At 33.3% G+C, this 26,421-nt stretch overlaps 2 protein-coding genes across 3 annotated transcripts in view; one reads left to right on the plus strand and one right to left on the minus strand.

The window, feature by feature from the left end:
- Mcm3 (minichromosome maintenance 3) overlaps positions 1–26,421 on the minus strand; it is a 119,752-nt gene that overhangs the window by 85,940 nt on the left and 7,391 nt on the right. Inside the window, exons 1-4 of one of the 2 annotated variants that reach the window (XM_035355092.2) lie at positions 4,993–5,170; positions 4,673–4,785; positions 1,960–2,082; positions 1,650–1,735 (exon numbers count right to left, since the gene is read on the minus strand). In XM_035355092.2, the coding sequence (XP_035210983.1) occupies positions 1,650–1,735; positions 1,960–2,082; positions 4,673–4,785; positions 4,993–5,064 (394 nt within the window). In that variant the 5' untranslated portion in view covers positions 5,065–5,170. Of the gene's footprint in view, positions 1–1,649; positions 1,736–1,959; positions 2,083–4,672; positions 4,786–4,992; positions 5,171–26,421 lie in introns of those variants that run through there. The other variant, XM_085813616.1, reaches the window with a different exon arrangement.
- The window catches only part of LOC118196495 (uncharacterized), a 45,554-nt gene continuing 24,529 nt past the window's right edge, over positions 5,397–26,421 (plus strand). The window contains exons 1-2 of the mRNA XM_085813617.1: positions 5,397–5,585; positions 16,001–16,179. Of these exons, the coding sequence (XP_085669743.1) occupies positions 5,482–5,585; positions 16,001–16,179 (283 nt within the window). The 5' untranslated portion in view covers positions 5,397–5,481. The remainder of the gene's footprint in view (positions 5,586–16,000; positions 16,180–26,421) is intronic.

Consider the following 26,421-nt stretch of genomic DNA (forward strand, 5'->3'; position numbering starts at 1 on the left):
CCATATTTAGTTTTACTGGAATATCGTAACTCTCCTATTTCAGATGAAACTAAGTCACCTTCAGAATTGATGTTTGGAAGAAAAGTAAATGGATTGATGCCTATAAAAGAGAATTTTGTCCAAGCTAAACGATATGAAGACCATAAACAACATTTACTGAAGAGACAAACCTTACAAAAAAAGTTATGATAGGAATGCAAGACCATTAAAACCACTGAAAACAGGAGATCATGTTTACATAAAAGAGAAAGGGAAAAAACTAAATGAAAGAGGGAAAATTATAGAAGAAGCAGAAAGACCACGTTCATATAGGATTATAAGAACAGATGGAAGAATTGTAGAAAGGAACAGAAGAGACCTTCTTAAAGGAACTAATCAGGAAGAGTTTGCAATACAAAACAACTATGAGAATGAAGTTATAGATGAACCCGAGATACATGAAAATAGTAGGAGCACTACAAATTTAGATGTGCCTGTAAGTCCTTCAAAATCTAACAGAAGTGTTGTGTCACCAAATAGTGAAAGAGGTATAGTATCATCAAATTTTTGAAATGGACATAACTACGTCACTCGATCTGGTAGGACTGTTAAGAAACCTTATTATTTAAAAGAATATGTTTAATTTTACTACTTTTATTATTTTTTATAAAAAAGGGAGATGTTATATATGTAACTGTAACTGTATCTATTATTATCTTTAACCATAACTGTAATATAGAATAGTAGATGGGTAATGTAGAATAAACGATGTTTGTGTACATCTTGTAATCATCACAGAGCACGTACCCAATACATATAAAATACAACACAGTAATATGGCAGCGTGAAGTTTCTCGCCAAAAATATTTGGCGCGAAATTTGGCGACTTGAGGGCGCATATCAGAGTAGTTCCAAAGGGAAAATAATAAAGAAAAAGACTTCTGGGATCAAAAGAAAAATATTCAAATATTATATTTTCATTGTTCTTCCAAAAATTCTCCTAAAAGTAAGAAATTTATCACAAAGTTTCTGTAAAATGCATTCATTGCATGTTAATACCATAAAAACATTTTTCATTTTATCATATTTTTGGGGAATATTTTAGAATTGTGGTTCTCTAAATCTTGCTTTCAAATCCTTCTAAACTTTCCAATTTGCAATGTCTAAAATCCCAAAGCTATCTCTACCATTTCTGTAACAGCAAAAAACCAGAAATATTTTTTGGGCAAAAAAAAAAATCAAAGTAAGAAAGTGTAAAATGAATTTTATAGGGGGGGAATGCATATTCTAAACATGGGAAAAACTCTTACCATGAAAAGGTAAAAAGAAGACATTTTTAATTAATTACCTAGGTATTTTCCTTTTGCTATAAATTGTTTCGTAAATTGTGCTTTATAACATTTTATTAACTTGTTTATTTTTCAGATTCAAATTATTGTAGTAATAAATTGCCAAAATGGAAAGTAAATTTACTTTAAAATATGACATGGAAAAATAAAAAAAAAGTTTTATTTTAATGTTATTTCTTAAATATAATTTCAGTACATTATTATTATGTTGATGAAATTTGTCAGAGCAAATTATATTGCAAAAACAAATAATGATAAAAAAAATTTAAAAAGAGAGAGGGAGAAAAACATTACAAACATTACAAAAAAATTTTAACTCACATTTGGTAACAATTCCTTCAACACAAACAACATTGCTCAGATAGCTGGACACAAGAGTTCTTGGTGTCACATGTCTTGATCCAAAACTATGCGAATTAATAAAATAATTATAAAATCCAGTAAACAACTTAAAACACATAAAGCATAGATTCTTCTTTAAAAGTTAATAAAATTTTGAAAGTTGGGCAAGGGATCAAGAAAGAAATATATTAAAATGAAATACTGAGCAATAGGATTGATGAAGAATACTTGAACAGAAAAAAGAAGAAAATTATTACTTTAGTAAGGAATATCATGTTTATAAACATACCTTCCTTCCAAAGCAATAAAAAAGGCCTCTTTTTCTTTTGAATAAGTTGGATCTGCAGCAGCAACAAATTCTTTCAGTGCTCGTTGAAAGGCAACCAACTCTTCGAAAGATGCTGCTAATAAGCTGAAAATGAAAATTTTAAATATTATTTTGATAAATCTGTAATACTCAAAAGAATAAATAGGAGAATTAAAGAATTACATAAATACCTTTGAAATGACTACATTCCTAAATTTAATCACAGTTGACAAACGATTTTTCCCATTATACAATTAGTTTTAACAGAACTTAAATTTACACACTAAGATATTGAAATGAATGACAGTGCAGGAAGTCCTTGAGTGATGAACGAGATATGTTCTTGACAATATCCATACATTGCATTTGTAACTCAAGCTCCTAATAAATAGCACATTCATGTACAATAATTAGGTTTTTATCAGTGGAGGAACAACCTTGAAAAAAATCTGTGATGCCCCTCACTGATCAATGATCAATGAGGGTTCAGTTACAGGGGTCTTAGGCAAAAGAGCCTTTATCCTACATCATCAAAGATTTAAAATTTACAAATGAAGTTGAGTTCTCCAAATAGGAAAATTTTCTGCCAATTTATTTCACAATACTACTAACTAACTGCCTTCTGCAGGAAAATATCTCAAATGCAAACATCAAAAAACGGAAAATTTTATTTGAAATTTTGGGTCGAAAAGGTAAGGGCCAGTTGAAGAGATGGAAGTTCTGCATAAATAATTTTTGGTAGAAATTTTAATAGTGTGAAAATTTGTTGATCGATGATCAGTGGTGTATACATATGTGAAGAAAAGAACAGCCTATGAAGTCACTGAACTCACTAACGGTTGGATTTTTTAGGGGAAGGAGATGGTAAAACTCATTTAGTGAGTTAAGATAGAAGAGAGTTAGTAGTCAGCCAACTCTGAAGAGAAATTTGTACTCAAAAGACAAGAATTTAGTTACATTAGTAATTTAAATCCAAATTTAAAAAAAAAAAAAAAAAAAAAAAAATTTAAGAAATGAATACGAAATTTATTTAAAAGCTAAGTACAACCATTTATGACTGAACAAAAAATAATTTGCCTCTCTTCAGAGGACAAAATATCAATGCATCAATGGACTAAGCTTGATAGTGAGGGGAACTGGAACAAGGAATTTTGATTCATATGAGGCATGGTGACATTTCTTGAGAAATGAAGAAGCAATGTAGCTATTTCCAAGACTGCCTGGGGTCTTTTCTTCAGTAATGCAACTGCTGAGCTATAAACAGGTAGTTGATTCATTCAGAATAGGATTCCCAATCAGGTGCATTGTTTTTAAATGCATTAATCAAAAGTTGCTATATAAAGCAACATACTATAAGAATTTGCACACTATTATCAATGTTCTCATTCCTTATGAACTAAGAAGCTTTAAGTACCATATACAATTGTGTAATGCGCTCATGTAATGTCCACACCCAAAAAAACTAAATTTCTTACTTAGAAAAAAAAATAAAATACATATACATATTTTTATAACATTGCCTTTTTCCTTTTAGGCAATGAACATCTTTAAAGAAAGAATATGCATTAGTTTTTGTTTTAGGTAGGTGCCAGGATGGAAAGTGGAGACTTTCCTTGCATTCTGGAGCAGATGTTATTCAGTTATAACATCGGCACCAGCAGTCCACTCGGCAGACACAATAATAAATGAAGGCAGTCCAAGCAGGTTTTCACCACACTGGCTTTCAGGAAATACTATTTTGTAATGAAATTTCTTGCCCCTCCTTCCTCCTTGGAGCATTCGCATATTTCAAGCTTTCTCTTTTCATTCATAGTATCATTTGGAACTTGTGATAGTTAGCAAGTAGTGTGGTTGAAATGGGAAAATAGAGCAGCTATACAGCGGCTTTTAAACTGAAAGTTGTAGAATTTGCACAGGAAAATGGAAAAAGAGCAGCAGGAAAATATATAAGGTGGATGAAAAGTGTGCGCACAACTGGAGCAAACAGTGTGATCAACTCACGGCAAACGAACAAAACAAGACATGCATTTCATGGTTCGAAATGTAGGTTTTGAAGATTTTTTCTATATTTTAAATTGTAGAAATACATTGATAGTCATCATTATGCAACGCATTGCTCAAATTAAACTTTAAATATTAATTTATCTTGAATTCTCTTTTTTTTTCTTCTGGGACAGCTTATGTAAGCAAAATTTGAAAATGGGCCAATTTCTCTAAAAACAGAAGCTATAATTTAATTAGCAATTAATTGAAATATATGAATAATTTGCTCTCCACTTTAAGAACTCTTTTTAAAAATCTAAGTGCTTTAATCCCATTTAACTCACAGTCCCTACCAATTGAGCAAACAAAGATTAGCATCAATAAAAAAAAAAAAAATAAAATAAAATAAAAAAAAAAAAAAACGTTTTGCATTTCTAAGACAGATATGCAGCAATCACATTTCATGATATATGTATTTCTTACACAAAACTTAAATGATAAAACAGCATGGAATTAAAATACAATTATCCGTAATTGCACAAAAATGGCATTGCGCACACTCTTGACTTTATCCATGTACATGCTAAAGTCCTAGCTAGTAACCTTTACCGCCTTACCAAATTGTCGCCAAATTACCTGTTACCATATTCCAAAGATTAGCTCAATTATTAATAAGAACTTTTTAACACTTTGAAACTCAAAATGTAAATACCTCTGACAGCGAACCGAGTTCTTTCTCCTCAAATCATTGATGTTGACAACCATTCTGCAACTTTTCCGATTTATCATATCCTTCACAGCTTGGCTGTATACACCTTGGTCATCCTGTATAATAAAGCAAAAATACTACTTCAAAGAGAATAATGTATAAAGTTTACTTTTTTAAAGAAAAATGTATGTAAGAAAACAAACTTCTGCATAAAAATGTAAACAAAAAGTTTGATGTTAAAGTTAGATTCAATTAAATAAAATCATTTTTAGTATTAATTTCTCTTTACATCAGAATAAAAGAAAATGCAATAAAATTATTACATCATCATCTAAAAAGTCAAGATATTCTTTCTGAATATCCCTGAGTCGCTGATCAACATCAATATCAGCCATTTTAAATAAATGTACTTTATTAAACAGCTAACAGAACATAAACTTGCGAACTAATCGACAGCAAGCGAAACAAGAAGAGATTTCCCCGCCAAAACGGACCGCCACGTCCATGCTGAGTTGTTTCATAACTGGTTATGAAACATAGCTGGTTAAATTATTTCGGGTTGTAGCATATTAAAAAAGTACAGGGCACAAATCTTCATAAATTATACGCATAATTATGATAATTTGGAATAGTAATTATTTTAATATAAATTCATTAATGCTCGTTTCAATTTTGTACCAGCTCAATTAGAACATTTTGTAATGAAATTGGCAACAACTGAACAAATACTTGAAATAGATACAGTGATAACAATATCTGTGATTAATGTATTAGTATATCTATGGTTTTGTAAGATTTATTTAGGAATAATTATGTCTAGTGATATATCAAAAGCAGAATTTTTGAAAAGGTACTTGGAAGATGATAAAGATAAAGAAAAAAAGCGCAAAAAGAAACATAAAAGCTCCATTTCCCGGTAATACTTTTCCTTGCGTGTTCTTTACTTTTAATTATGATCGCTTGTTTTTGTTTACAGGGTTATGTATATGAGCATTCTGTTAACCTGGTGTACTGTAGTGTAGAATTGGGTGTCCCTTCGATTAGCGACAAATTTTGGCGATGAAACCTAATTTCTGGTTACCATGATAGTTTTAACTTTGTTTTAGATTCCTGATTTTTTTTTTTTTTTTAATGAAAATAGATTGATGTGTAAATGGACAAAGTTAAGGCAGAGCACAATGCCTAGTTTGTGCATTTCTCTGATGTATTTTAAGTGAAAATAGATCGATGTGTACATGGACACAGAGTTTGTGCAATTCTTTGACTTTTTATTTTGGTTTTGTGTAGCGGCCATCTTGATATTGTGCCTTCCTGGTGCCGAACTTGGCGTCAAAAAAGAATCGCCAAAAAACAAGGGGCACCCAGTTGTAAACTTGGTAAAAGTATAGTTTAGGGTACCCCTTGGCGATTTTTGGCGGTACATAGATACCGATTTTGGGTTGATCTTTACATTATGGTAACTTGGCGTTTTTTTGGCGAAAACTCTTCTACAGCAACCCTCTATTTTTTTTTTTCCCGCCGCCATTTTGTCTTCACGAAGTAAAGACATGTTTCATTTCTTTTTATCTACTGAACACTTCTTCCAACAATCTACTAGCCGAATTACACTTATGCTAGAAATTTTATCTAACAAAACTGCTTAATCATGACAAATATTCACTGCAAAATTGGGAAAAAGTGAACAATACCATACTCCTTACGCGTTTTTCAAAATAACACATACACATAAACCATGTACACGCCGACTTATTTTTACTTAAAAAAACATCCCAGAATTACACAAAAATGCCATTGTGCACACTCTTCACTATATCCATGTACACTGCTTTTTTCTCATAAATTACAGAAATTTCACGAAAATACATGACAATTTTCTGAATCTTTAAACTCGGTAAAAGAATATCTATGAAATTACATGATCGCAAAAACGTTTATACCCTTTCCAAATATGAACATTTCCACATATAAAATAAATAAAATATCCAAAAACTTTTACCTCTAAATCATCTATTACATTATACACGTCACCAACAAATTCATACCACAAGCGTTACAAATACTTAGTATCAAATATTTAAATTATTTTCATGCACGTTTACTTCAACTTAAACGTATACCAAATTCCTACAAACATAAAATTCACAAAATAACTATCATTTAATTAAAATATAATTAAATTCAAAAACACTACTTAAAATATAAATGAGCACATACATTAAATTAATAAAAATTACCTTACAATCCTAATTACTTTAAACTAAATCATTGCTAATAACAATTTTCCCAATAATACCAAATTTCTTTACTTCCACCTTACATTTAGAACAATGCATAAAAATAATATCCACAAATAATTAAAAAATACTAACTTACCTAATCTTCTTCAGAATCTTGATTACGTGTCCGATAAACTTTTCTTTAGTTACGGCCATAGGATCCAAAAATTCACGAACACTGTTTCACACAACACAGAATAAACCAAATACAAAATTTCCAGATTTTTTCCCGATTTCCCCCCTTTTCCGATTAAAGAACAGTAATTTGTTCATTAATATCACGACATATCCCATGATCTCTCGTTTCCCTCACACAAAATAATGCGTAATCGGAACTGAGTACTGCTCACATTATAACCAAAGTCCCAGGTAGTAACCTTTATCGCCTCCAAAATGTCGCCAAACTACCAGTTACCATATTGTAAAGATCAATCCGATTTTGTGCAATTCTTTGACTCTTTATTTTGGCTTGCAAAGCGGCCAAGCTACACAAAGCTAAAATAACAAGACAAACAATTGCACAAACTCAGTATCCATGTACACATCAACTTATTTTCACTTCAAAAAAAATCCCGGAATTGCACAAAAATGGCATTACGCATTCCTTTGACTTTCTCCATGTACATGTCGACCTATTTTTCACTTACAAAAAATCCCCGAATTGCACAAAAATGGCATTGCGCACTCATTTAACTTGATCCATGTACACGTCGACCTATTTTCACTTTAAAAAAAAAAAAAATCCCAGAATTGCACAAACTTGCATTGCGCACTCCCTTTATTTTGTCCATGTACATATCGATATATTTTCACTTACAAAGTCAAAGGAGCACCAAATTCTACAATATAGGCAAACAAAAATACATAATCTCAATAAAATACATTTTAAACCAAACAATAAAATAACATAAAAAAGGAAAAACACGTTATACATTTAAGCACTACCTAAAGCAAATATTCACTTACCATGATTTTCAAATTCGCTTCGTACACCCAGATCCACGTAAAAATCAAAATATCAATCATACTCAAATGACTTTTTTCAAACTAGGTACTGTTTCTGATCGAATGCTTCACATAGTGGCCATCTGAATCTTTCTTCCTACAAACCAATTCACATCCATCTAAACAGTTTTTATGTTCAACTACATGCATATCCTTCCTACATACAGGACACTTATAATGGCTACTAAGTAAACCTTCATTTACACACCAGTCAATTAAAGCTCTTTTCCCCTTTCGCTCCAAATCGTACAGAAACTTCAAATTAATCTTACTACACTCGGCCATTCTACCTTCTAAAGAATCAAACCAACACACACCACAAAAATGCTTACAACACATCCCATAATTCAAAATTTTACAGAATCATGCACCCGATTACGTCACAATAGGGTTTCCATAACATTGAACTACTCAGGCTACCATAAATGAAACAACAACATCGGCATAATACAAGGGGTACCATAAAGTCTACTCTACCTGTAAACTTTAACCAACTGATGAAAGAATCGCTAAATTTATAAAAATGTTATCAATTTAACATATTTTCTTCAATTAAAGTGTTTGTTGGGTAAAATCCTAGTATACAGTGCAGCCTTGGCGCGATTTTGAAAGTTATCGCCAACACCAAAAATGACCCAAAGAACGTTTATGTATATACTATACACTATGCACTAACAGTCAAAAGTCGTTAATCCGGACTCGTCGGGACTTCGGCGATTCCGGATTATAGATCATCAGTTTAAATAATATAAGATGGCATGCAGAAATTACAAAATTTAAAATATGAAACCGTAATTTATGAAATAGAGAACAATTATGATCTAAAGGGTATCAAAATTTACAAAAAGAAAAAGCTTAATATTTATTTGTTTAGACTAGAAGAGAAACACGTTAATGTGACAATCAAAATCGTAAAAACAACCTTTAGCGTAGGTAGGTATAATGAAACATTCAATCGAATTCGAGGGCAGCTAAAGGTCCCTCCTCATCAGGAGAAAGAAATACCTAGAAAGAAGAAAAAAAAAAAAAAAAAAAAGGAGAAGGAGTCTTAGAAACACGTGGTCCGTATCAGCACTGCACGTGGTTAAAACTGGATTTTTAATCAGAGTTGCACTGGCCGCCTACTTTTACTGAGCCAGGCTATCTGATCAAGCATAAAGGACAAGAAAAATTAGCGAAGTTAAAATAGGGAGCGAGGGGCAAATGCACCTTCACGCTCAAAATCTGAACTTAAAAAAAAAAAAAAAAAAAAAAACGCTTCATATTTTAACTTTGCTAATTTTTCTTGTCCTTTATGCTTGATCAGATAGCCTGGCTCAGTAAAAGTAGGCGGCCAGTGCAACTCTGATTAAAAATCCAGTTTTAACCACGTGCAGTGCTGATAAGGACCACATGTTTCTAAGACTCCTTCTCCTTTTTTTTTTCTTCTTTCTAGGTATTCCTTTCTCCTGATGAGGACTGACCTTTAGCTGCCCTCGAAATCGATTGAGTGTTTCATTATACCTACGCTAAATACAAGGTAGTTTTTACGATTTTGATTTACTTGTTTACTTTATTAAACATTTCTTTCAGTTGCTTCGTTTCTTGTGATAATACTCTCTTTTTAATTCTATTAAACAGATATAATTTCTTGTTTAGTTATAAAGTTCCGCTGTTCAAGTCCTATAATTGCTGTGTCGAGAATACGGACTAATTTGTCAATCGAAATTTTTTCATTTTCAATAACCTCTGTGTCACTTTCTTCACTATCGGAAGCGAATTAGGTACTTAACGTATTATCGCAACCAGGTTGGCGTAAAAAAGTATGAATAGAAAGAAAATGTACATTTATTAATTACAGATAATTTTTAATACAGTTTTTTATATTATTTTGTTTTAAAATATAAAATAGCAACTAAACCCTTCCTGTTTCGAATTTGAATAAGTTGCAGAATTATTTTTTCACCGGAAATCTTTTGGCTATTGCTTTTAGCACTGATTGAAAACCGTCTTCGCCATTAACAGCTTCAGCTTGGCGCCATATAAATTCGATAAGGTATGAGTCAAGATGATGACGGGCTGTTCCTCTCTGTTTTTTGTTACGCCATTTGGCTGAGCCCCACATGTGCTCTACATGTTGTGTGTGAACGCCCGTGTTGGGATCCACAAAGTTATATTTGTCATTAACAGTTACATGCAGAAATCCAGCATTTTCGGACTCGCTTGTGTTGTATCCTTTCCAGCAATCCGAATAAATAATGCTTCCTTCCTTGATATTTTCGCAAATTTTTTCCATGAGGCTAACGGCGCTTCTGTTAGGTACAGTAACTAAAAAAGTCTCTTTCTTTTCTTGGCAAATTCTGCCGAAAACCCATTGCTGTGGTAGTACACGCCCAGTGTTATTTTTTCTTTTTACAAATAAACTTTCGTCTATACGTAGGGTCGCCAAATGTGGCGATTTATGCGATTTTTTGGCCTGGTTGCGTTAATAGATATAATTTTGGCCTGGTTGCGTTAAACAGATATAATTTCTTGTTTAGTTATAAAGTTCCGCTGTTCAAGTCCTATAATTGCTGTGTCGAGAATACGGACTAATTTGTCAATCGAAATTTTTTCATTTTCAATAACCTCTGTGTCACTTTCTTCACTATCGGAAGCGAATTAGGTACTTAACGTATTATCGCAACCAGGTTGGCGCGATTTGTAAGTTTGAGTAAAAAAGTATGAATAGAAAGTACCACGAATTATAATTACGAGGAACTTGATTTAAATCATATCAAAGACGGAATACATTGAGATGAAATACTACATTTAGTAAGGAATTATAAGCCAAATAAAATAAAAACATCTGCCCTGCCCTGAAGATAAGGATGGTGCTGACAGATCAACTTCTAATTCATTGCGCGCCGTGGCGTTTCCCACCCACCCCCCGCCACAGAGCAGCTTGAAATTGATAAACAGATTTTGGATTTTGAAACACACTTTCGCTTTGTAGATCCTTTACATATTAGTAAATACATATCGGAAATTCTATTTGACATAATCGAAAGTTCAAGTTTACTTTTATAAAATTGCTCAGAACTACTCTGATATGCGCCCTCAAGTCGCCAAATATTTTTGGCGAGAAACTTCACGCTGCCATATTACTATCTAAATTTTTTGTCTACATTTCGAACTTTTAGCCTAAAATGTCTCCAAAAACGCGTTTTTCGCACATGCAAAAACTACGTTTTCAACATACAATTTAGCTAAAAATCCGAAAACAAAAAATTTAGATAGCAAAAACGTAAAGTTTCTAACCAAAAATATTTGACAAGAATCCATGTACACAGCGACATGTTTTAACTTAAAGAAACATCTACAAATGGCACAATGTAGGCAACGAACGAATCTACAAACTATGCACACTTCGCTTTAATAAATTAACATAACAACAATAAATTTCAAAGAATACCATGTACACAGCATCCTGTTTAAACTTAAAAAAAATTCTACGAATTGCACAATTTAGGCAAGGAAGGAATCTACGATCTACGCACTCCTCGCTTTAATAAAATAACATAACAACAATAAATTTCAAATAATACCATGTACACAGCGTTCTGTTTCAACTATAAAAAACATCTAGGAATTGCACAGTCTAGACACTAAACAACAAAATAAACTAAAATAAATTTCAAACAATTTAAAAAAAACAACAATAATGACAGAAATTCATACTAAAGAACCAATGAACATAACGTTCTACAAAATAAGAACAAGGATAGAATAAAATGCACTTACCATGAATTAATGCGTTTTTGAATAGCATAAATATAAATTTCATACCACTTTTAACATGCCGCCACGTAATCACTATCGTATTTACATGACAGCTAGACACACTATCCAGAAAATTTATACTATGGTTCACAAATAAATAAAATCACAAATCCCTACTTCTATTATGCACTGCCATTAAAAATAATCTCCCAGACCCTCTTTCCACACTTCCAAATACCCACTACCCCTCAACAGATAGCCACAATGATATTTCTTTTTGCCGAACTTCAATTCAACAACTACCATTTTATCTTTCCCTCCCATCTTCTCAGACACAGAGGCGAATCAACGAGCTCCAGCGAAAGATTTTTCAGCGTCAGCAGGGTTGCCATAGAACACGCAATTGTGCCGAAAACCAGCGCAGAACACATATCGCCACATTTGGTGAAATTAGGGTGTATATTAGAGTTGTACCAATTGCTCTAACAGTCTGCAAAAAGTAATAAGGCGGGTCCAATTCGAAGATTAAGGAACAACGCAATCTGCAACATTAACTGAATTAGATAATTTTAGCTTATACCGTCCGTTAAACATTAAACGCGCATGTGTAAACATATTATGCGCACACATATTCGCAGCCGTAAAGGTCTTACGCGCACGCATAAATGCCCATGCACATGCGTCGATGCGATGCATGCGCAGAAAGTTTGTAGCCTTGAGGTCTGTATTATGGGTGTCCGAATTAACGACTTTTGACTGTACTATGTATAACTATATATATTCTTTGAATGACCTGAAATAAGGCAATAAAGGTTACTAGCTAGGACTTTAGCAGTGTACATGGATAAAGTCAAGAGTGTGTGTAATGCCATTTTTGTGCAGTTTTGGGATGTTTATTTAAGTGAAAATAGGTCGACGTGTACATGGATAACGTGTATGTGCAATTCTTAAAAATGTGGCAAGCAGTGGCCGATTCTGCACTTTCTCCCAATTTCGCACCCTAATCTTCGTCATGATTAAGCACTTTTGTTCCATAAAAGTTCTAGCATAAGTTTAATTCAGCTAGCAGATTGTTGGAAAAAATGTCGAGTAAAAAAAAAATGCCTTTACTTCGTGTAAACAAAATGGCATCCAAAAAAAAAGAAAAAACTAGCAGGTTGCTGTAGCAGCGTTGGTCGCCAAAAAATCGTTAAGTTACCATAATTTGAAGATTAACCGAAATTTTTTTCTCAACACAGGAATTAATGAACCAGTTTAGGACCAATGTTGCATTGGTGCAACGCAATGATCCCACTCTTACCAGCCTAGCGTCGCATATGCATGACATGAAAACAGAATATTTTTTTTCTAATTTTTAAATGCGAGTAGATTGTACTAAATGGTAATGGTTTTCACATCGGTTAAGTAATATGGCTTTTGAGCTTCATGTATGAGCATCAGTTTCTGTTGTGTGCTTCTAATTTTGATAGATTTATTAGTGTAAACATGCTGGGAATCACAGCTCTTAAAGTTAAAGGGACACCGGCATATTTGTTTATTTCACTAAGAATTTTTAGTCCAAAGGGGCTTTGTCCCTGAAGGACTATTATTTTCGTTTTGTGATTTTGCATCAACTCACTACAAAAGGCAAATCATTTTTCAAACTGTTACCACAAAGTATTATCGCCCTGTGTTATATTTAAAGAAATTAAATAATGAAAAATCTGCATAACTGTATATATATTTCTCGCATTGTGATAAAACAACGGTACATGGAGCCATCAAATTTTGAATGACGTAATCCTCCTACGAATATGGGCATGTGGAAGACCAAATTTGAAATTTGGAATTTGTTTTATTGTCGATTTTCTATTTTGCAAAACGTTAACGGATTTTTGATTAACAAACTCAAGGATTTCAAAGCGAGAAATGGCAACATTGTACATAAAAAACATTTTTATCTCCAGCGTGCGAATCTTTGTATCCGAAATTCTAAAGATATGCTCATTTTAAAACTATTTTACAATATTGCTGTTAAACTGAATTTTATGGTTTAAGTGTGGAGAACATGATATTTAATAAATAAATATAACACACAAAATGTTAAAAAAAGTGCCCCTGTGGAAGTAATTTAAAATCTGAAACATTTCAGATTTTCTTTTTTTATTAATTTTGTAAGTTTTTTTTTTTTTAATTATTGTCTTTATTTTTATTCTTTGTGTTTGTCATTAGAATGCGATGAAGTGCATCCAGCTCAGTGTTTTCATTTACATTTTTTTTTTTTTTTTTTTTTGTTTGAACGGGGTGGGAAAATGCATCTTGTTAACTAGCGGGAGTATGTCGCTGAACTTCCGTGATGGAAAAACTCAGATCAGTTGCCCTTTTTTATATTGATTTTAAAACTTAACATAGAATTCCTTAGTTAATTAAAAAGTAACTTTACAGCATTATTACAGAAAGGGAAAGACATCAGATCTCCCTATGTGTGTTGCATCTTACTTATTTGCCGAAAAAAGGCATCTTTGTCCTGTGTGTCTATCCTCGTTTTGAATTATTCCACACACAGCAGAGCTATTAAATTAGAATTTAGTTACCTACAGATAAGTATTGCTTAATATTTCATACTCGTAATTTTGTTTTCATGAGTATAGTGTTTGTTTTCATGTGTATAATTGTAATTTTACTATTCCACAAGTTTCATTTTATTTGTGTTAATGTGATATTCTTTATACAGTCAAAAGTCTTTAATCCGGACTCATCGGGACTTCAGCGATTCCGGATTATAGATCATCAGTTTAAATCTGGTAAGATGGCATGCAGAAATTATAAAATTAAAAATATTAAACTGTAATTTATGAAATAAAGAGCAATTATGATCGAAAGCATATCAAAATTTAAAAAAAAAAAAAAAAAAACCTTAATATTTATTTGTTAACTTTATTAAACATTTCTTTCAACGCGCGCATGCGTAGAGCATACATTACGCATAGTCGAAATTAGAAAATTGCAACCAGAAAACTATTTGATGTGTATTCGTGATATTTATAATGACGAGGAATTTGATTTAGATCATTTCAAAGAGGGAGTACATCGAGATGAAATACTACATTTAGTAAGGAATTATAAGCCGAATAAAATAAAAACATCTGCCCTGAAGATAAGGATAGTGCTGACAGATCAACTTCCAGTTCATTGCGCGTCAGGAGGTCCCCCGCACACAGAGCAGCGTGAAATTGATAAACAGATTTTGGAATGGTTAGAGAAACAAAGGATATGCCTTTACCCGTTTTTTGCAGCAATTCCACTTTTTGTTTGATGGACATCGAAACATGCTTTCGCTTTGTAGATCCTTTGGCAGCTTCAGAATCGGAAATTCTTTTTGACATAATCGAAAATTCAAGCTTACTTTTATAAAATTGCTCTAACAGTCTGCAAGAAATAATAAGCCGGATCCAATTTGAAAACTTATACTGTCCGTTATACATTAAACGTGCATGCGTAAACGTATTATGCACATGCATAGATGCATATGCGCATGCGTCAACGCATTAATGCGTTGACGCATGCGCAGAAATTTGTAGCTTTGAGGTCCAGATTATAGATCATTCCGGATTATGGACATCCGGATTAAAGACTTTTGACTGTATTAAAAACATAGTAAGAATTAGTATATTAAGTAAGTAACTTAAAAAATTGAGGTCATTATATTAAAATGCTGGTTTTATATGAATTTTTTTGTAAAAATAGGCTTAACTGCGGAAAATACATGGGCTGGTGGTGACGTTCCATTTCAGGGGGGGGGTTCAGCTCCATGGCTGCGCCTCGTTCTCTGTGCACTAGTATTCATGGGTTCAGGGTAAGGCACCTTGTGGTATTGAAGAGGATTTGGGCTTTTCTTCTTTGACTTTCGCAAACTGGCATCAATTCATTAATGAACAAGTACTATGTCATGTTGAATTGACATCAAATAAAATTGGTGGAAGTAAACAAATAAAAATTAGTAAAAGGAAGTATAACAGAAGGCATTATTTTGAAAGTCAGTGGATTTTTCGGGTAGGTTTTGTCGGAAACCTTGATGGTAACCATTTTTCAAAACACAGTGTTTGGCATGGTTTGGCGCCCAAAAAATGCACCATATTTTCCAAGTGGGCTATATTGAAGGTGGTCCAATAGTTTTTTTATAAGCGGCTGAGTGAATAGGTATCATAAATGGAAAGTAATTGTACTGTGTATGGCAATGAATATTAGCCATTATTTAAAACTTTTTATTAAATTTTAACACCATATTATGGTTTTACTTATGTTTTGAATATTTATATTTTAATTTCAGATTAAAAATTGTACACGAAGATATTGATATCAAAGCGATACCATTTGGTGAGAAAGCTGATGAGGAAGTGGGAGATGATGCTCCTGTAGTTGCAGAAGTCATTGATGAACGACCTCTAGAAGCACAACTTGAAGAACAATATGAAAAATCAAAGTGGAAGAAACTAGCATATAATCATGGTAACTATTCTTGGAGTAACTTTTATCATTTATGACAAATTTTTATTTTTCTTGCTGTTCTTTATTTTAAGTATAATTTATATCTAATGCAGCATACCATCTTAAGACAATCATCTGTGAATGTCAGGGTAAAAAAAAATTAGTAACAGTGTTGAATGTCATCTCTTTAATCTTCCATGATAAACCAAAATAGTTTAAAGCAGTCCACGGAGGTTTTAGAGAGGGTTTATTGTATTGACAGTGCATCTTTAAAATAATTTTGAAGGAATTCATTAAGGTAAAAATATATTTGAGTTTACCCCTTGGCGAAAATTGGTAATTGACCAACAAGGCACAATTTCAAGATGGCCACTACACAAAACCAAAGTAACAAGTCAAAGAATTGCACAAACTTGGTGTCCATGTACACATCGGTCTATTTTCACTTTAAAAAACATCAGAGAATTGCACAAACTCAGCATTGTGCACTGACTTGACTTTATATATGTACACATCGCTCTATTTTCACTTCAAAGGAGCACCCAATTCTACACTAGAGCCAAACAAAAATATATAATCTCTATAAACTGCAATTTAAATCAAACGATGAAATAACGTAAAAAAGCACTATGCACTATTATTGCATCTATGCGCTACACTAAGGAAATATCCACTTACCTTATTTAGAAATTTCTGTGTCTTCAGTCTGTGGCACACAAAACTCCTTCACAGCATCCAAAAACTTTCCTCAAACTATGTTCTCTTTCTAGTGGAATGCATTACAGTCAAAAGTCGTTAAATCAGACACCCACAATCCGGAAGTCAAAGCTACAAACTTTCTGCGCATGTGTTGCATTGACACTTGCGCGTAAGACCTTTACGACTGCACATATGCATGTGCGCATGCGCATAATACGTTTATGTATGCGCGTTTAATGTACAAGGACAGTATAAGCTAAAATTATATAATTATTTTTTTCAGTTAATGTTGCAGATTGCATTTTTCCTTAATCTTTGAATTGGATCTGGCTTATTTTTTTTTGCAGACTGTTAGAGCAATTTTATAAAAGTAAGCTTGAACTTTCGTTTATGTCAAATAGAATTTCCGATGCTGGAGCTCCCAAAGGATCTACAAAGCGAAAGTATGTTTCGATGTCCATCAAACAAAAAGTGGAATTGCTGCATATAAACAAAAGCATATAAAGGATAAAGGCATATCGTTTGTTTCTCTAACCATTCCGAAATCTGTTTATCAATTTCACGCTGCTCTGCGTTGGGGGTAAGGGGGGAAACGCCGCAGCACGCAATGAATTGGAAGTTGATCTGTCAGCACTATGCTTATCTTCAGGGCAGATGTTTTTATTTTATTTGGCTTATAATTCCTTACTAATTGTAGTATTTCATCTCCATCCGTCTTATTTATATGATGTGATTTAAATCAAATTCCTCGTCATTATAATTCGCTTCTGATAGTGAAGAAAGTGACACAGAGGTTATTGAAAACGAAAAAATTTCGATTGATAAATTAGTCGGTATTCTCGACACAGCAATTATAGGACTTGAACAGCGGAACTTTGTAACTGAACAAGAAATTATGTCTCTTTATAGAATTAAAGAGAAAGTGTTATCACATAAAATGAAGCAACTTAAACAACTTACATTGAAAGAAATGTTTAATAAAGTAAACAAATAAATATTAAGCTTTTTCTTTTGTAAATTTTGATACCCTTTAGATCATAATTTATGGTTTCATATTTTTAATTTTATATTTTTTGCATGCTATCTTACCAGATTTAAACTGATGATCTATAATCCGGAAAAATCGATAATCCAGAATCGCCAAAGTCCCGACGAGTCCGGATTAACGACTTTTGACTGTATATGGTGAGCGTTTGAACCTTTCTTGTGACAAACCCATTCAAAGCCATCTGAACGATATTTACATTTGACCATATGCATTTTCCTTCTTACAAAGCACACTTATAATTCTGTTGAATTACATCCCACAAAGTTTCTTCTCTTCTGTCTTCAACCACTTAAAAAAAACACCTTCTACTCTCTCATTCTATACCACCAAACATCCAGTTTACTACCGGCAACCATTTTACAATGCAAAGCATAAGCTGCAATGCCAGAAATAAGCCCTTACAGATATTTCCCCATCAGTCAAATTTACTGTAGTCACGCAACCAGTCATGTCATAATAGTATTTTCATAACAGTTAACTACTCAGATTACCATAAATGAAACAATAACTTGGTGATAAATGAAATAACTTGCTGATAATCCAAGAGGCACCCTGAACTATAGCCTAACCTTCATTAATTTATCAGAATCATGGAATTAGTAGTGTTTTCTTTCTTTGATCTACTTAGGAAGATACTTTAGATGGATCTACTTATTCTCCTGGTCTATATTCATTTTGTAAACATCAGTGTACATTTTCTGTCTGCTACCGAGATGGGAAAGCAATTAGTGACTCTGGCTGCTATATCAAAGGGCCTGGATTTGAATCCCAGAGGAGGCATGGATGTGAATTATCTACGTCTTCATCTAGGGTAATGGTGGCTGCCTATTTGGTGTCTCCATAATAAAATAATTATCACATCTGGCCTTAGTACAGTCAAAAGTTGTTAATTCGGACACCCGTAATCCGGACCTCAAAGCTACAAACTTTCTGCGCATGCGTCGCTTTGACCTTTACGGCTGCGAATATGCGTGTGCTAAATACGTTTACGAGTGCGTGTTTAATGTATAACGGATGGTATAAGCTAAGCTGAAATTATCTAATTATCTATTTCAGTTAATGTTGCAGATTGCGTTGTTCCTTAATCTTCGAATTGGATCCGGCTTATTATTTTTTGCAGACTGTTAGAGCAATTTTATAAAAGTAAGCTTGAACTTTCGATTATGTCAAATAAAATTTCCGATATATATTTACTAATACGTAAAGGATCTACAAAGCGAAAGTACATTTCGAAATCCATTAAACAAAAAGTGGAATTGCTGCAAAAAATGGATAAAGGCATATATCCTTTGTTTATCTTTAACACTGCGGCGCCCAATCAATTGGAAGTTGATCTGTCAGCACTATCCTTATCTTCAGGGCAGATGTTTTTATTTTATTATAACTCCTTACTAAATGTAGTATTTCATCTCGATGTACTTCGTCTTTGATATGATTTAAATCAAATTCCTCGTCATTATAATCGCTTCCGATAGCGAGGTTATTGAAAACGAAAGAATTTCGATTGACAAATTAGTCGGTAGACTCAGCAATTATAGGACTTGAACAGCAGAACTTTGTAACTGAACAAGAAATTATGTCTATTTATAGAATTAAAGAGAATGTATTATCACATAAAAAACGAAGCAACTTAAACAACTTACATTGAAAGAAATGTTTAATAAAGTAAACAAATAAATATTAAGCTTTTTTTTTTGTAAATTTTGATACCCTTTAGATCATAATTGTTCTTTATTTCATAAATTATGGTTTCATATTTTTAATTTTATGATTTCTGCATGCCATCTTACCAGATTTAAACTGATGATCTGTAATCTGGAAAAATCGATAATCCGGAATCCCCGAAGTCCCGACAAGTCCGGATTAACGACTTTTGACTGTAGTAGCCAATACCTAAAATGGCTAGTGCCCGAGATTTAAAAAAAAAATCTGAAGGCCTTCAGATTTTATATTACATCCAAAGGGGCATTTTTTTAACGTTTTGTGTGTTACTTTTATTTATTAAACTGGGTTTGTACTGTCCTTAAGATTCTTTAAAAGTGCTTAGGTTTTTTGGAATCGATTTTTGGTCCTTAAAAGTCCTTAATTTTGGCCAAAATCGGCAGAAGGTTCTTAATTTTAATCATCTGAAATTTCTGTCTGTTTTTACAACTGCTATTTTGAGTGTGAATTAGTATTTTGGAAGATTTTTTTTTTTTTTTTTTGATGATTCACTGACATATATGGTTATCTTTTGAATGGATTCATGGGTTATAATTTGTTCCTATTTCTAATATAAATGGTGGGATACTAGAGTTTCTAAGCAAGAAGTGTGTTCGTGCCTTACGTAAATTATGATTTTGTTCCCTGCAAGCGCCTAACTACCTGTATATCTATTGTACGAACTTGTTCTTCACACAGTCTAATAAACGCAATAATGAACGTTTGTGTCTACTTTCCATCCGCTAGCATGGTCCGTCGTGAGCCAGTGCATATTTTTGGATGATGTGTCAAGACAATTTTTAACGTTTTAGTATAGAAGGACATTTCGTGCAGGGAAAACGGATTTATATTTTGTCTGGATTGTGAAAACAGGAATATGGAGTCGATTTTGAAGCAAAAGCGAATCATGAAGGGTAAGTCGACTCGTTTAATTTCACAAGTAAATAGTTTACAAAATCAAGAAAATTCTTTTTCTGCCATTGAAGTATACGAAAATGATGTTGGTGCATTAGGTGTTGAAGTGAACTGTTTAAACGATAACATTTTTGGTACTTGTTCTGACGCAGAGTTTGGTAAATATGAAATAGAAATGAATGAACTATTTTCCAAATTAGATGTATTAAAAATTACTTTAAAGGAAGAATCAAGAAAACTTAGTAATTCAGGCAAAGATATAATAAATGCTAATGCAAACGGCTTGAAACTTCCTCGCGTGGAATTGCCAGTGTTTACTTCTAATTATGTTGACTGGATGTCATTTAGGGATTTATTTCTTGCCAGTGTTGGAAATAATAGTACATTAAGTGACAGTCAAAAATTGCAATATCTTAAGCTTTCTGTGAAAGGTGAAGCTGCTGTTTTACTACAATCAGTTCAAATTTCAAACGCGAATTATGAAAAGGCATGGGAAGCGCTTACTGAACGTTATGAAAACGAAATAGAAATAATAAACGCAGCATTAAATAAATTAACTTCACAACCTGTTCTAAAACATGAATCAGCTTCAGGTTTGCGGAGATTAATTGATACAACACAACAGTGTATTGATACATTAAAAATCCTTAAACAGCCGGTAGAGCATTGGGATACTATGATTATTTTTCTGTTAAAAGGAAAACTTGATCATGAAACACTAAAAGAGTGGACAATAGAGCATTCGAACAAGAAAATTTCTGCTTTTGCTGAATTCAAGCGTTTTATTTTAAACAGAGCGAATGCTATTGCTTCTTTGGCGAAGTGCCAGAGGGAGAAGGCAGTTTTGCCTTCTGAAATTAAAACTCGCAGTTTAGGTAGCAGATAGGCTTTTTCGTCCCAACTTGTGGCTAATGCGTGCATTCATTGTAAGAGTAATTCTCATTCTCAGTTATTTAAATGTGATAGTTTTTTAGAACTCCCTATCAAAGAAAAATGGGATATTATTAAAAGGAATAAGTTATGTGCTAATTGTTTGAAGGATAGTAAAACGCATCCCATTTTTAAATGTCGTGCAGGCATGTGTAAAAATTGTTCGAATCCTCATAATAGAGTGTTATGTTCGAAAAATTCAAATGATGAAAAATGTCATATACCCATGGAACACGGAACTTCTGCTATTAGTAGCAATAACGCCACGGTGCCTGTTACACGAGCAGTTTTATTGCCTACTGCGATTGTTTATGTTAAAGCTATTAATGGCGATTTACAAAAATGCAGGATGCTAATTGATTCAGGTAGCCAGGGCTCATTTATTCGGGAGCACTGTGTAAATTTACTGCAGCTAAAGCGCACTAGTGCAAACATAAGTGTAAATGGCCTGAGCTCGCAAAAAATTGGAAAGGTTTCAGGTTCAGTTCAATTACAAGTAACGTCTCCATTTTATAAAAATGCAAGCATTTCAGTCAATGCATTAATTATACCCAATATCACGTGTGACCTTCCTCAATATCAAGTTGATAGATCTGTTTTGACATCTTTCAGACATTTGTGGTTGGCAGATACAAACTGTTTCCAGCCTGGCCCAATAGATATTCTTTTAGGCGCAGATGTATTTGGCGAGATAATGCTTCATGGATGTTTAACTGTTCTGGGTCATTCGTTAACAGCCTTGGAATCAATATTCGGCTGGGTCATTATCGGAAAGACTAAAAGCGTATCACAAACAATTGTCTCTAATCATGCTAGTTGTACCAATGTTCAGCTCCAGCTTGAAAAATTTTGGAAATTGGAAGAAATTTCGAAGATAAAGCATTACACAGAAGAGGAGATTGAGTGTGAAAATCATTTCAAGCGGAATTTTTCTCGTGATTCATCAGGTAGATTTGTTGTTAGGATTCCATTTCGTAGATCGGGAAATGAACTTGGGTCATCAAGGGATGTTGCTGTACATCGTTTACAAAGCATTGAACGTCAATTTATTAAGAATAAATCTCTTTCCAGTCAATATCACAGATTTATGGAGGACTATCAACAACTTGGTCATATGGAATTGATTCCAGAAAATGAAATTGATGTTCCAGCTAATTCTAGTTTTTACCTTCCGCACCATTCAGTTCCGGATAAAAATGGTGATAAATTTCAAGTCGTATTTGATGGTTCTGCAAAATCTTCTAGCGGTATTTCTCTTAATGAGCAATTGATGGTTGGTCCACAGTTACAGACTGATCTGACAACATTATTCGTTTCAGAATTCACAGAATAGCTATAACTGCAGATATAGAGAAAATGTACAGACAAATTATAATAAAGGATGCAGACTTTCAGAGAATAGTCTGGCGCGATTAACTTTATAAACCAATTCAGGATTTTCGATTAACTAGGATTGCTTACGGTACTGCATCAGCTCCGTACCTTGCGATAAGGTGTTTACAGCAGTTAGCCATAGATGAAGCAACTAATTTTCCTTTGTCTTCCAAGACGTCTTAGAGACTTCTATGTTGACGATTTGATGTCCGGAGCCAATTCAGTTACTGAAGCTATAGAATTACAAATGCAATTGAATCAGATGTTGTCACGTGCAGGATTTGTTTTAAGAAAATGGGCTTCTAACAGTAAAGTCTTGAATTCAATTAATCCAGATTTGTGCTTATCAAATGTTTCTTTGAACATAGACAATGATGATACTGTAAAAACGTTAGGTATCCTGTGGCATCCAGCTTCAGATATGTTTTTATTCAAAGTCAATTCATCATATCCTGAAGTCTTAACCAAACGAACATTACTTTCAATAATCGCAAAGACCTTTGACCCTCTTGGATGGTTGGCACCGATCACGGTTCGGTAGAAATTGATTATGCAAAGATTGTGGAAACATCAGTTGCAGTGGGATGAAAAGGTTCCTCCAGATATTGAATGTGAGTGGAAACAACTTACAGAAGATACGTTATCCATTAAAAGTATCAAATTTTCACGATTCTTGTTGGTTGAATCACATAACCAGTTTCAACTGCACGGCTTTTGTGACGCCTCAGAGAAGGCCTACGCCGCTGCAATTTATTATCGTTCTGTGTTAGATACTGGACAAATCAATGTTCAGTTGGTGATAGCCAAGACAAGAGTTGTACCACTAAAAAACATATCACTTCCCCGATTGGAACTTTGTGGAGCATTACTGTTGACTAAATTAATGGATTTCACCTGTAGGGCTTTAAATACTCCTATATCGCAAGTTTATTTTCATACTGATTCCACTATTGTATTAGCCTGGATAAGATCTCTTGCAAGCCGATGGAAGACCTTCGTCGCCAACAGAGTAGCAAAAATCCAGAATTTATCTTCTCCTGTCCAGTGGCGTCATGTGAGTGGAAATGCTAATCCTGCTGATCTTGCAACGCGTGGTGTGTCATCATCTGCACTGGTTACTTCATTGTGGCTACGTGGTCCAGATTTATTGTATAATTTATTTCCTTTTCAGCAAGCATTATCTGCACCACTACTGAATGATTCTGTGCCTGAGCAAAGATGTGCTTTTCAGTCAACAACTGCTGCCAGTCGCTTGACAGACGCTCATGATTTATTTTATAAATATTCTTCTCTCACTAAACTTAAACGTGTTGTAGCATTATGTCTGAGGTTTGTAAATAACTGTAAAAATTCAGAAGATCAGGTAAGTGGATTTTTAAAAACAAGTGAATTAACTAAAGCTATGCATGTGTTAATTAAATTAATGCAATGTGTTGTATTTAAGAATGAAATTAACACTTTAGGCAGAAATCAATCATTATCTGGTACAAGCAAAATTTTATCTTTAAATCCATTTTTAGATAAATTAGGTATTCTCAGGGTGGGCGGTCGCTTGCGACATGCAAACCTTGCATATGGTTTTAGGCATCCAATTTTGCTTCCAAAGAAGCACATTTTAACTCATCTCATTGTTAGACATTACCATGAAAGACTTTTGCATGCAGGTTCACAACTTATGCAATCTTGCATTCGAGATTAATATTGGATCATAAATGGTAAAGCTGTTATCAGAGATTTAGTTAAGAAATGTATAAAGTGTTGCAAAATTAGAGCATCTGTCACTAATCAATTGATGAGCGATTTGCCGTCTAGTCGCGTTTTGCCTGCTCCTGCGTTTTTTTCAATGTGGAGTGGATTACGCAGGTCCTTTTCAAATTAAAGCAAATAAGGGTCGAGGCTCTAGGTCATTCAAGGCATATATAGCTCTATTTGTTTGTTTTACGACAAGAGCTATTCACCTAGAATTGGTGACTGATCTTTCAGCAGATGATTTTATTGCAGCTCTTAAGAGGTTCATTTCCCGCAGAGGGAAAAGCAGTGATATATATAGCGATTGTGGTTCCAATTTTGTTGGAGCAAAACACAAACTCATGGAATTTGAAAGGCTTGCTTGGTCTGCAACTTATAACCAAAATGTTAGCAGATATTTGGTTGATAATGGCATTAAATGGCATCTAAACGTTCCAGGTGCGCCACATATGGATGGAATCTAGGAAGCTGGCATAAAATCAACAAAATATCATTTAAAACAAGTAGTTGGTGAGGCGAGATTGACATATGAAGAATTTGAAACATTTCTCACACAAATAGAAGCTTGTCTTAATTTGTGACCTTTAACAAGTTTGTCTAATGATCCAAATGACTTATCAGCATTGACGCATGGTCATTTTCTTATTGGTAGATCATTAACAAGCATTCCTGAATAAAATTACATTGAAGTTTCCCATCTCACTAGATGGCAACATATTCAAAAAATGGTTCAACAATTTTGGAAGCGTTGGCGCAAAGAATATCTGTGTCGATTGCAACAAAGAACAAAATGGCTTCTGCCAACTAAAAATCTTCAAGTTAATCATCTGTGTCTCATAAAGGAGGATAACTTACCTCCAACTAAATGGAAAATGGGTAGAATTACTCAGTTACATCCTGGTCTTGATAATATTGTTAGGGTTGTGACTATTAAGACTTCAGATGGCATGGTTAAAAGAAATATTACAAAATTATGTCCATTACCAATTTGAGTTTTAATTCATGTATTATAAATTAAGTATTATATCATGATTTTAATATTGTATTGTGTTTTAAATTTACTGAATCTTAACCACTAAATGTTGAAATAATATTTCAAGGTGGGCGGCATGTTCGTGCCTTATGTAAATTTTGATTTTGTTCCCTGCAAGAGGGCGCTTGCGAGCGCCGAACTACCTGTATATCTATTGTACGAACTTGTTCTTCACACAGTCTAATAAACGCAATAACGAACGTTTGTATCTACTTTCCATCCGCTAACAAAGTGAAACATAAGCATTTCGAAATTCATTTTTTCTAATGAAGAGCTCTTAAACAACTTTTCGCTTTTGGGGATGTGAATTCTTTTATTAAAGGGTTCTAAATTTGGTGACTTGTCAACATTCTGGTGATTTTAAGATCAGTTTCTATAGAAAATTTTTAGTTTCGAGATCTGAGAATTTTTTGACGATTTTTTTAAAAGATTGTAACAATGAAAAATTTCACTAAAATATTGGTAATATATTGAAATTATATTTAAAAAATAACATTAAAATAAAACATTTTTATTTTTCGCAGTCATATTATATTATAAAGTTTCATTTTGGCAACTTATTATACAAGATTTTGAATCAGAAAAATTAACTAGGTATAATGCTATAAAGTACAATTTATGAAACAGTTCTTATCAAAAGCAAAATTAGCTATGTGATTAATTAAAAATATCGTCTTTTTAATTTTTTTTACTCAGTGTAGTTTTTCCCAGGTAATTGTCATATGGCTTTTGACCTTCATGTATGAGCATCAGTTTCTGTTATGTGCTTCTGGTTTTGATAGATTTATTAGTGTAAACATGCTGGAAATCGCAG

Source organism: Stegodyphus dumicola, chromosome 3 (genome assembly GCF_044657685.1).
Source record: "Stegodyphus dumicola isolate Sdum_Otavi_A_Nest chromosome 3, ASM4465768v1".
NCBI lineage: Eukaryota > Metazoa > Arthropoda > Arachnida > Araneae > Eresidae > Stegodyphus > Stegodyphus dumicola.